This window comes from Colletotrichum graminicola, assembly GCF_000149035.1.
Source record: "Colletotrichum graminicola M1.001 genomic scaffold supercont1.29, whole genome shotgun sequence".
Classification (NCBI taxonomy): Eukaryota; Fungi; Ascomycota; class Sordariomycetes; order Glomerellales; family Glomerellaceae; genus Colletotrichum; species Colletotrichum graminicola.
Window position 1 is genome coordinate 262,682 of NW_007361033.1, and position 12,079 is coordinate 274,760.

The window sequence follows — 12,079 nt, forward strand, 5'->3', positions numbered from 1 at the left end:
AAAACGAACCGGCACTTCCTTTGCTACCCATCCGGTTCCGCCTAACGCCTCAGGTACCTCGCCTGACGAGTTGCGAGAGGAGAGAAGCCAGAGAAACCACAGAGTAGCATCAATCCACCGAAACGTGTCCAACTAAGGCAACCTTCGCCGCCCCCAGCTTTTGCACGTTCTGTCCGTCGGACGAGGTTCCGACTTGCGACGCTGTCCCCGCCGCCCTCTTTGCACGGGCACCACACCACAGCCTATGCCATGTCTGGCTAACGACGCATGGAGACCTGCGACTGGCTGGCTTACGATGGGCATACTGTTGTTGAATTGCTGAAATGCCTTGGCAATCTGGCTAGGTACGCTGCTTTTTGCTCCCACAACAGGGCGGATACTGTCTACCGGTCGAATGAACCGAGCCCCGCTGGCGTGATCTAGGTACACCTACCGGCACACTAGTGTACGGGCACTAGATACACTAGTGTACACACATCGTCAAGCTGGCCAAGTCAATGCAGGATCAAGATAAAGAAAGAGAAATATGCTGCTGAGGCCAAGGATCGTGCTGTATTGGTCCACTGCCAGCTGTGCTTCGAAACCAAACCAAACACATGACATCCCCAACCCTCAGGGGGGTTTCGAACAGCCCGCCGACTGCAACGTTCCTTTTCCTTCCCTGGCCGCTATGGAGAAGACGGAATTGGATCCTAGACTCGCCATCAATGCGTGTCCGACAATAATAGCGGAACACACTCGGCTTCTTCCCGACCTTCTCGAACAAACCACCTGGGAAAGAAAAGGCCAAATTTGAAACATGCACACTGCATCGATCCCGTCGATCGCCGCTGCTAGCCCTGTTCCTCGTCACCGCACGCACGCTAACCAAGGTGGCTGGCTCATTCATTCCTTTTTGCCTGCGTCTTCGAAGTCACGTTCTAGTTACGACTGGGACGAGCTGATATAACTAACGCCTCATGACTCCGATCAACATTCTCACGGGGGCAGAGGAGAGATTACAGAGTTCAATCTCGCAGATCAGACCCGTTTTCACCCCCCATAACCTTGCAAACCGGTGTGTAGTGTATAGCTTCTGCCGTTATTTAACAGCAATATTTAGCAGGGAATGTCCTGGATTTGCTGCCGGCGTCACCGTGGTTCAAACACTGATGGGTGCCACAACGCTTCCTACGAGTGCTGGCTCGACATGCCCAAGCCCAAAACGAGCAAACCGCCACGACTTCGCAAGGGCAGAGAAGCTGCCAAGCTTGTCGCAGCAGAACCCCGGCGTCCCATCGATAAGAGCGCGTCTCAACAGACGTACTTCCAACCGGCAAACCAGTGACCGATGTGGTCCTCTCGGACATTGACCAAAGCGGAGAGACTACCGTTTCTCCATCTCATGTAGTATGCAACGGCCGCCAGCGCCTACAGTATGCAGTCCTCTCTTGCGACCGACTTGTCTCCTCGGTTGCCCGTGCATGCCGTTGCAGATCAAGCGGGTTGCTTGCAACCAATCCGTCTGACTCTTTGTGAGTCTAAGCTAATCGAGCTTTGATGCGTCGGCACATTTAACCGCAGGCATCCTTCCCCCCCCCCCTCTCCTCGCTGCTACTGCGAGTCCTCTGCAACCTGGCGCGTGCCTCTCTAGGTCCGTACATTTGTGCTCTTGACGTCGGTTCGCATTGTTATCGGCATCGCGCAGTATACGGTATGTCGTACGCAAATGGCTGACACCGGAGACTTTCAGGCCGGGAACGGCCAAGAGTCTCGTTCAAGGTCGGTTCCCGCGCCTGAAAGCTCTCAACACAAGCCACAATCCCTTGGCCAACGGTACCAAAAGACTACATCGTCCGGTTTTCCTTGCACATGCATGCACACGTAGGTGTGTTGCCTAACTCATACGGCGACGCTCCTCAATCATTCGGTCAGTGCATCGATCGGTTGCGCTGGACCAATGACGCTGCGAATTTAATGGTTGCAGCTACCAGAAGCTCCAGAAGCATAGATAGAGTTTTGGCACAACCGAAGACGGCGGTCAGTGTCAAAGGGCAGTCAACAGGTCACCATGCCAGATGTTGCGAGCCTACGAATACTACCGAGCTGGCCGGCTCCCTCCGCCCGACACAGCCGGGGCAGAGTCAGGCAATCGACAGGGACGACGAACTAGGTAGAGCTTCTCTCAATCGAACAGCTGGGGCCTGTGCCAGGGTAATCCCCGCAAAGTGATTGCCTCCAACCGGCTACTAGGTATTGAACAGGCTGCAGTCCAGACAATCATACTTTGGCTGAGAACGGCTTCGAGTTGCATGACAACAATACGGCTAGCGAGAGCCTCAAGCGAACATTGGACCGGGGTCGAGTGCGCTTGACTGGCAGATCAGATGGATGCTCAGAATCTTGTCTTCGATACCAGTATTACAGGGCCGCGCCGAGATCAAGAGGCCACCCGAGTTACAGAAGACGTCGATGCCGAACCGGCCTCTATGCACATTGCGTTAGCTGTCTTTTTGGTTGCGGCCAATGACAACAAGCATTGGGGCATCTGAACTTTTGGTTTACGAATACTGACGAGCCCAAAGTTTAATAGTCAAACAGTGGCGTGTGTTTAAGACAGGTATTCGATGGAAGTTTTCCCATGGCCATTAGTCGGTCGATCGTCTATTCATGTATGCGGTCGGAAACAAATGACAACAGACGGTGCTAATTAACGATAGTAAACATTGGGCAGCAGAGCTATCTGTGGCACGTCACAATGCTGGGGCTTCTGTTCTGTCTCTAGGAAACTCACGGGTCGGATTCGCCATGCAGCTCATGGGCACAGAATCCTGCCCACAACAAGGCCGCTCGACAACTGAATGGAAAATGACGGTGAAGGCCTCATGATCATAAAAAGCATGCAATGCCAGCACCCGCCACACCCCAAACATTCGCGCCTGAGTCCGCATGGCGGCAGCACACTGGCCGTTGTCCGGCAAAGTTCGTCAGAGCTCGATGCGGCGTTGTACTCGATCCGAGGGAGGGAGACGGACAGTACTGCTTGCGTGTGGGAAGGGCTTCGCTGCGCGTGTCAGGAGGCCCACTAGCCCGATGTCTGATGCTCTTCCCTGCTGTATACGCGTTGTGATGTGCAGTGAGTGCCAGATGCATTTTCGCGCCGGCTTGCAAACTTGAAGGGGGGCCCGTCGCGTTGAAAAGGTGTATGCTGTACACACGCCGTCGCCTAGTAATTACAAGATTGGTCAAAAGAATCGAGTTGAGCGCTTCTTCCTCGGATCCGCCAGACTGCAGCTGGCAACTCAATTCTTTGGTCGATGCTAAAATCTAACCGAAACTCGGTCCCAGGGGCGGTCCGAGTGGCAGGCGACTACGCGTCCACGTTCGAGGTAGCCAAGGAGAATCCTTGCCCACTCGGCGGCGTGGACAAGCCCAAAGTGCTTGACTAGGTATACATCAGCGCACGACCGCAATCTTATTACAGAATTCGGCCGGGAGCTCACCATGACGGAGCATCACATCAAGCTCTGTTCCGAAGTCCTAGTCCAAAAGGTAAGCGCCCGCTGAGTCGCCGCTTATCTGCATGGGAGCTCCCAGGAGCTGCGCGGAGAGTGGGAGCGATACTTGCGACTCGGCCAACTCGACCGGCGATGTCACATCGGGTGGTTATTTCGGGGGAGCGATGATAAACTGCAACGAGGCGGGGACCCCGACCTTTTTTGCCTTTCCCCCAATGCCTCGACAAGCAGCGGGTACACGAGCAGCCGATACGGCGGCGAATCAAGGCACACTCCATCCATACATAGCTACGGCACCTAGGTAATGTCGAGATGCTGCCTTGGCGGTTATGTGAGCCAGGGCGGTCAGAGGGTCGGCCATTCGATTGGACTAGGACGCAGCGCAACTTGTTGTTGAAAAAGTGAGACTTGCCTCAGACAAGCAAAGCCCCCTTTTTTTTTTCTCACCGTTAATGGCCTCAAGGTCAGGAGGGGGCGGGAAGGGAAACGACTGAAAACGCCGGGGATGTTCCGTAATGATCGCCGACCTCTGCTCGACATCGGCGACCTATGCTCAAATTCGGGAAGAATCAATCCCTCACACTCGCGCGGTTTAGAGTTTCCATACCCTGGGCCATTGACGAATCTGGAAACATGACCCTCCTGTCCGTGTTATTCTCCCCACCAATATGCCATCAATCACGCGCCAGGCATCACTTGGTGAGGGCCGGCAATGGCAGGACGCAGTAGAGACCGATCGCTAGCTGCAGCCGGCCCTTGTTTGAATACTACCATACCTACTATGTAGGTAGTAGTACGCTCTGCTCTACCACCTTACGTACCCGTGCGTAAGTAGGCAAAGCATGCGGCTTCCGCCCTCGAAAGGGGGGTCATGTATTGAGCAGACGGGCTGACTGCCAACAAATGTCACATGACTTTGCCATGCTGCTCACGGGCGGCGCATGTTCGTCTCATGAGGATTGAAATCACCTCTTCTTGTGCCTCGGAAGACCCATCGTAAGAAGAAGAAGAAGAAGAAGAAGAAGAAGAAAAAAAGAGAGAAGAGAGCCACCAGCCTCCCCTCCCCCTGTCTGGTTCCTTTTTTTTTTACTTGTCCACTTTCTTCGTTTTCCTCCCTGCAACCACGCTATAGGTACGCGCAAATGACGACCGGTCGTCAAGGGCTCGGGGAAGCAGAAGTCCCAGATCCGGAGTGGAGAAGGCGTTTCCTTTGTGGCTTAGGGCTTGCATGGCTGCCATGTGGAATGACTGACTGACTAGTCGTGGAGACGGGCTCTGGGCAAGGAGGATAGATGTATCCGTACATAAGTATATAGTTAGTATCCGTACACGGAGTGCTGGGGCTGCCACACGAGCTCGACCTTTCAGCCCTGGAGATGGATGGTCGTCTGCTGGCCGGCGGATTGGACCTAATCGGGAAAATGAGCCAGTCGTTTCTGCCGTTGCTGTGCAAGCAAACTAGCAACGCATCGGGTGGGCTGAGAGATTTGAACGAGTTTTTACACAATAGTCGTTCCCACCCTTTCCTAGTGTAGGGCACGGATACTTCGCTTCTCTCTCGACGCCCCGTTGACGGCGAAATTGGCTTACGACACGAGGAACATGGCAGTGCTGATCGGAATCGCCATGTGGCTCGTAGCGGGGGGGGGGGGGGGGGGGGGGGGGCCATGAAAATATGGCCTTCGAGATGATTCTTCACCGATATTGCTCCTCACTATATTAGGATTACCGTGGGCACTAGAATGGACGATGAATGAACTAGGGGGAGAGAGGGATGGGGTGGGCGGAGGGAAGCAGAGCAGTAAGGGGGGGCTGTTTTCTTCTGCGATGCTTTGGGCGGCTTGCTTTGCTCGAGACTCCAAATCGCCATGATGCAAGCAAAAAGCCCTCGCGGAAGAGCAAATATGCAACACGACCAACAGACAGACAAAAAAAAAAACCAACAAGCAGAAAGCAACCGCCGGTTCCGCCCATGTGTCACTCAACCGTTTTTGGATTCCGCGGGCGCCCGGCGTGCGTGAGAACATCCGATCCCGCGCGGCCAAACACAGCAACACACACACACACACACAGACTGCAGGACCAGACCCCGTCGGGACGCGGCGTTGACCACAAAGAGATGTTCGGCCGTCGACCCCGGACACGCACTGTTTTCTTGCCTGCCGGCCACTCGGGGGACAAAAAAGACCGCTGGTTTTGAAGAACCTTATCTTATGGCCCTATTGCTTTTAGATACCAGAAAATAGGTAAGATGTATACTTTCTTGTCTCATGAGTCCTCACAAATGTATATTTTTAGCATGTAAAAAGCTGCATTGCCTATTGCAGGAGCTGTAGTACTGGTGGTGAGGGTGGCTGTTGTGTAGGGGGAAACCGGCGGTCTTTTTTGTCCCCCGAGTGCCGGCTCACCCAACGTCAACGGATCGAACCCTCCCCCCTGACGCCACCAAGACTCGAGCGAGGTGAACAAATATGGACGGTGCATTCCTTTTCTTTGATCGACCGGTGAGGCGTGTTGAGAGGGGGGGGGGGGGGGAAGCGTAAGCACGGCACGGCTCGGCTTGTCGGCTTTCCCCACCTTCTCCCCCCTTCCTCCCAGTCGAATCCTTCGCAAGCCTGACTGCTTTTTTTCTTTCTTTTTTTTTCTCTCTCTTTTCTTTATGACGAGTTTATGACTGGGGCAGACGCCGGGAATGATGTATGTGGCTTGAATGTCGCCAAACAGCCCGCTGTGATAGTCGTCCGTGTCTCGAAAAAGAACGAAGAAAAAGTTAATGTTGGACGATGAGACGTGAAATAAGGGCAATGTGATGGTGACTTGTTCTTTTGTAGACGCTTGGCAGCATGGCCTCGGTTGGGACGAACCACACCGCGGATGAAAGGGCGTCGTCTCTAGCCGAGTGAATCTATTCCGCCTTTCCCCCTCCCCTTCTCCACCGGGGGCCTGCATATAGTGTAGCAGCGTCGTCCAACAGATGGCCTCCCCCCCTCCCCCCTTGTCCGCGTCTTCTACGGCCACAGCTCAATCTTCTCCCAACCGTTGGATCGTTCCGTATCGTCCGTCGGGCGAGCGTCGGCCGACGCGCCGACGAACCGGTACAGCCACCGCCGCGGGTCCTCCGGGTCGCTCAGGTCCGTCTCGTCCACCTCGGTCGGCACGATGACGACGACGCGGAAGTTGGCGCGCGCCACCTCGTCGTGGAGGTCCTCGACCTTGTGCCCCAGCCCGTGGCCGCCGTCGGCCGGGTTCGCCTTGCGCGACGTCCCCGGCTCCGGGTTGCGGAACGTGCCGCGCATCGCCGGGCTGAGGTTCCCAAAGTGCGCCGTGACCTCGCGGGCGAAGCTCCAGTCGTCGTCGTCAGGAGTAGAAATATTGCAAATGATCCTGCGGTTGATGTCCTATGGGCACCTTCGAGTATCGTTTTACCTCCCCAACCACCTAGGGTTCCTGGTGCGCATCTCAAGTTTAAGCCGGAGTTGTTACACGTACAGGAATTGAGTTGAAGCTATCCGTGCAAGCTTGGCCGATAAGTTGAGCGGACTCGCGGCGTAGATACGTAAATGAACTCAGGGCGATAGATGACGCACCGACTGAATCAGCAAGCCCGAAAGTGACTCATGCAGTTTATTCGGGAGCAGCACCCGGAAGTGTCCGGTTGAATCTATATTATGGTCGTACGCAATCGTGGTGAGCTCTTTAGACTTAAATACCGCTTTTTCAACACTCGAGTGAATTATGCCTCTCTTCGGATGCGGGGTGGGGATTATCGTGCCTTACCGTGATGTTAAATCGGTAGGTGACGCACGCCGCTAAACTGAGGACCACATCGTGAATGTTTGCAGGCCAATACATTCATCTTCGGCATGCCGTTTACACAGTACGGATCTTAAACTGTCTCGTGCGGACGTCACATCATATTGACGCGCGATAATAAAAACGAATATAATGGCTGTAGCCGTTTAGTTGGTAGTATTTCGGTTGGGGTTGACGGGGAGCTCGGCCCAGAGGCCGCGGAAGATGACGGTGCGCAGGCGCGGGACGGCCGGGGCGGGAGCCGGGGCCGGGGCGGAGTGCAGCGTCGCGAGGGTGAACTCGGGCGAGGCCATGTCGTTGACGTTCTTGAGGAAGTCGGCGCGCCAGGGCGCCGGGCCGGGGGAGGAGGAGGAGGAGGAGGAGGAGGCCGGTGCCATGGTGGACGAGGGCGCGAGGTGGTGAGAGAGCTGGCTTACGCGGCTTGTCAGCTTTCTGACGGGATTCATGGGCCGGTGCTGGGCTTTGCTTCGTTTGTTCGTTTTCTCGCGGGGTGGGGGGGGCGTGTGTTTGTGTAGATGGCAAGGTTGCGAGAGAGGAACTGCGCGAGGCTATTGGATGTGAGTGTGTGTGAGAGAGAGAGAGAATGCGTCTGTGTGTGTGCGTGTGTGTGTGTGTGTGTTTATTGGCCGCCGCGTCTATGATTCATCATCATCGCCGGACCCGCGGTTCCGCTCGCGGTCAACTTGATGCGGGCGACGCAGGTTTCAAGTTTTTTATTTTATTTTATCCGGATCTACAGGAACGCGTCGCGCAACGTTCAACTCGCTGCGTTTTTGGTCAATGGGACAAAACAGAGAAGTTGTAGAGGAGTCGGCAAGGGAATTGCGGGGGGCGGAGCGCATCAATTGAAGCTTTTTTGGCGGGGTCGATCCGCGTGGACCCCGCGGTGCATCCCGCTGCCAAATGACGTCGGCGAGGACGAGAAAGAGAGAGAGAGAGAGAGAGAGAGAAAGTGTGGATGAGTCCTTCACGTGTACGAATTCTCGACTTTCGCCCTGTTTGGCCTCCGTATGGTGTGGCTTGTGAGATGCAGACGAATTGCTACCGTGCCTATACGGCTATTCCAAGTAAACGCTGCAAGGCCCGTCAACCGGGAACGCACAAGTTGACTGCTTGGTTGATCAACAAACAGGTGCAAGCACGAGGGCACAAGAGGGCTTGGCTTGGGCCACCTACGTGTCTGCAAACTCAGCCTGACTCTTCTAGCGACTGGTGTGACGATGGTGTGAGCAATGGCCAACTGCTGCCGAGGTGTATTGCGAGATTCGGTCGATACCAGTGGGTTGGACGAGGAGGAGAGGGAGGGGGGGTGCATAGACGAGTCATCTGAAAACGTTTACGAGGCAAAATACAACCGAAATGTAGGCGGGAAACACAGCGAGAGTGATAGCGAGAGAGAGCTGTTTTAGACATCGGGTGGCCACAAAGACTTTGACGGTGTGCCTGTCGTAACCGGGTTTTCCATGGTTGAATTGGGTACACCAGATAACCAGCCGACCTTAGGTTCACAGTACCTCTGTCCTAAGAGGTGCTGTTTGAACGACTTATGATTTGGCCGTTTATCTGCAGTCAATGGCCGCAGATGCCCGGATACCTCCATGGCACTTTTCTTCTTAAACCTTGTGTTGTGTCGAGTATCGGGCATGATATACTTTCCCTTTGCTCATTGTGACTGTGTATGGCCAATGTTTGTGTACCTGTGCGACCCTAGGGAGACCGCCTTGGATCAGTGTCTTATTAACCCTGTTCCCTCCCCTCTCGACGCGGGGCTGCGGACATCGCGACGCCCGTCGAGGTGCATTCGCCCCCCCCCCCCCCCCCCCTTGTATAAACCTGAATTGCATATAATGCATGATATCCAAGTCGACCACGGAGCTTGAAGGCGCCACCTGAGGATGCAACATATCCCGGCCTGATCTATATGCCATCTTCGATAGACCTCTTGTTCCCATACCGATATCGAATAGTAAGAAAGGAACCTCGCTGGGGGGCAATCACCACGTCGTGATTCTATCTTCATTCCTCCGCGTCCAGTTCCGATGAATGTGCCATTTGCCTTGATCCAGACGGCAGCAGTGAGATACGACACATCCAGTATATTACAACAGATGAGGGAATTCAATTCATGGGTTCTCTCGCCATCCCGGTTAATTAAACCCAGCCAAATTTCATTTCTCAGACAAGTGAAGACCTGCGTCCGTGGAAGGTGAAGGTGAATCGATCCAGGATACGTCTGCTCAATGTAGTGCTACAATGACGATAGCATGGAGGCGGCCTACAGTTAACTCCTCCGTCTCTATAGGATGAAGACGACAGATAGGACCATGTCTTACGTCTTTCGAGGTTGTCGTTGGGCCTTGACTATCGTTATTCTTTCTTTCTTTCTTTTTTCTTTCCGGGGGACATCAGCATTCCTGGGGAAAGTCCAGCCGGCCCCTTTGCCACGTTGCGGATGTTTTCCTACGTACGGATAAAGACCTGTTATCCCCTGGCAGCTTGGTTGTGAACCGAAGGGATGAACCGACAGACAAGCTGGAGTTTTATGATGATATAGTTTCGAGGGGCTTCCTCCAGTTGACCACGTCGCACTTTGGCGGCGACGAGGTGCGCAGAAACTCCAGGTCACGGGATGTACACGTCGCCAGCGACAACAATTTGGCGTGGATGGGTGTTTGGTGATTGATCTTGCTCAGTAGGTAGGGGGGGCCCTTCGTTGCCTTTGTTGAACCGTCAGAGTGTCTGTCTGTCAGTCGGATGGAAGAAGCCCGGCATGCTCTGGTCTGCTTGAGCCGCACTGTATCACAGGAGATATACCAACGTTGCATTCAGGGGGGCTCTAGAACAGACGCTCTCGGTTTTCTTGCGGCAGCTGCTTCTGCTAGAGTTAATGCCTAGCTAACTATGAGCGAGATACAGATGTGGTTCACGAAGATATCCTAGCCTCGACCATCCCGGCAGCAATTGCAACCCTTTCGGAGTATACGATGGCGGATGTCCATTAACCAAGATATATATATGACTGGCTATTGCCATTTTCTGAATGGTCATTCGTACATGTATGTTATGCGTATGTGTATGTATCTTGTTGCACTTTGGTACGGTGAAATATGCTATGAAATTCGATTCCCTCTGCGGTGGCGCAGGGCATGTGGTCGGTCCTATTCACGGGTTTTAATGAGGAGAATCTTTCTGGACAGATCGCTGGCGATTTCGTGGTGAGATTGCTTTTCGAAGCGTTTGCCAATGTTCTTCCACATGTCATCGGAAGCGATGAAGGTGAGTTGGCCGTTGTTATCCTCGCGAACGGTCATGGTCGCGATCGGAATGCTGGCGATCTGCATGATGGAAAAACAGTCCCTTCAGCGAGAGTTTCGAGAGCCAAGCTCGTGGGCCGAAACTTGGGTAGTCAGCCAGTCGGCGAAAGGCACGGCTATCATTTTGTGCATGACCGTGAAATAGCCGTTCAAATAGATATCTATGTAGTCCTGCTCACCGCGCGAAACGAGTGCGGCGGGATTGCGCGGGAGCACGGCGGCAAAGTCGCGGATCATAATGTCCATGTACTTGCTTGCCTTGACGAACTCCCAAATGCCGATGCATATAGCCCGCCCAGTTGATTGCCCATGGTTGTTGAATTGTCAATCCTTGGTCGCATCTCCGGTGTTGGTGCTCTCGTCCAGCACTTCGATGACCGTATAAGACGCGTCCGGCGAGTCCATGGGCGCTGCTGACCTAGCTAGAGAGGCCTTACTTACCCAGGAAATAATCATTCGGCTCGAGGACTATGAGCCGGGCAACGCGGTCAATACGGTCATCGAAGTGCTGGACGAGAGCACCAACACGTATATGTATATATATGTATATAAATATATATATATGTGTGTCTTCTGCTCTCTTTTAGGTCACCAAGTTATTACAATACGCATCGTATCTAGGTTAGCCATTCTAACCAAGTACATAGAGAAAGACCAAGGAAACCTGCACGTGCAACCGCAAGCACATGCCGAAACGGAAGAACAAAGAATAAATGAATGAATAACAAGATACTGCATGCAAGCCACGAAGCTGGGGGGTCAAGATATGGTGGAACAGCAAAAATCTGCGCCGAGGGGGAATCGAACCCCCGGCTCCCCGACGCTGCGTGATGGCAACGGAGAATTTTACCACTAAACCATCGGCGCTGATGGATCTTGTTTGATCAGATGCCAGTCGATGAGGAGTATGTCTCCATATTGAACACCATGTGGTTCGGGCTCAGCCATCGGGCGGGCCCAGGATATCCCAGCGATACCGGTGGGGACCTCGGCCACTTACCGAACGGGCCCAACGTGCAGCACCGAGACCGAGACATGGAGGTAGCACGAGCCGCAAGCGACTACACGGAGCGAACAGGGCCAGGTTTGGTTTTCCAGAGCGCGGCAGCATGAAGCCACAGGCCGTCAAAACAAGCGGGCCGCCGCTGCCGCACCCCCTCGTCCTGGTCCCCTCTCTGTCGTTCAGGGAGTCTCAAAATCCGTATCTAGCTAGGGAAAAGGGGATATATCGGGGGAATTGGCCGTACGTTTTATTGCTGACGTCGATGGCGAGAAGAAATCTTGCTCGCTGCAACCCAAGGGTCCGAGGGAAAAGCGAGCTGGCAAATCATGCGCGCACACGGCGCTACCGAGATGCTGCAGCCAGCTACCTACACTCCACTCCGTCTTGTCTTGGGAATCTCTCGCTGGCCGTTGTATGTTTAGCCATCGACTGGGTTAACCTCGGGTGTTTCC

General features: G+C 54.1%; 2 protein-coding genes and 1 non-coding gene across 3 annotated transcripts; all 3 read right to left on the reverse strand.

Moving 5' to 3' along the window:
* Positions 1 to 6,505: 6,505 nt before the first annotated feature.
* On the reverse strand, positions 6,506 to 7,687 carry GLRG_07217 (uncharacterized protein; the record flags this gene model as incomplete). Its single annotated transcript, XM_008097902.1, has 2 exons — positions 6,506 to 6,895; positions 7,487 to 7,687. The coding sequence occupies 2 exons, from the start codon at positions 7,685 to 7,687 to the stop codon at positions 6,506 to 6,508; spliced, it is 591 nt and encodes a 196-aa protein (XP_008096093.1).
* A 2,781-nt stretch (positions 7,688 to 10,468) lies between these two features.
* GLRG_07218 (uncharacterized protein) lies at positions 10,469 to 10,651 on the reverse strand (the record flags this gene model as incomplete). Its single annotated transcript, XM_008097903.1, has 1 exon — positions 10,469 to 10,651. The coding sequence occupies one exon, from the start codon at positions 10,649 to 10,651 to the stop codon at positions 10,469 to 10,471; it is 183 nt and encodes a 60-aa protein (XP_008096094.1).
* A 759-nt stretch (positions 10,652 to 11,410) lies between these two features.
* GLRG_13182 lies at positions 11,411 to 11,491 on the reverse strand. The gene has a single exon. It is a non-coding gene; the product is annotated as a tRNA-Gly (tRNA).
* Positions 11,492 to 12,079: the final 588 nt, after the last annotated feature.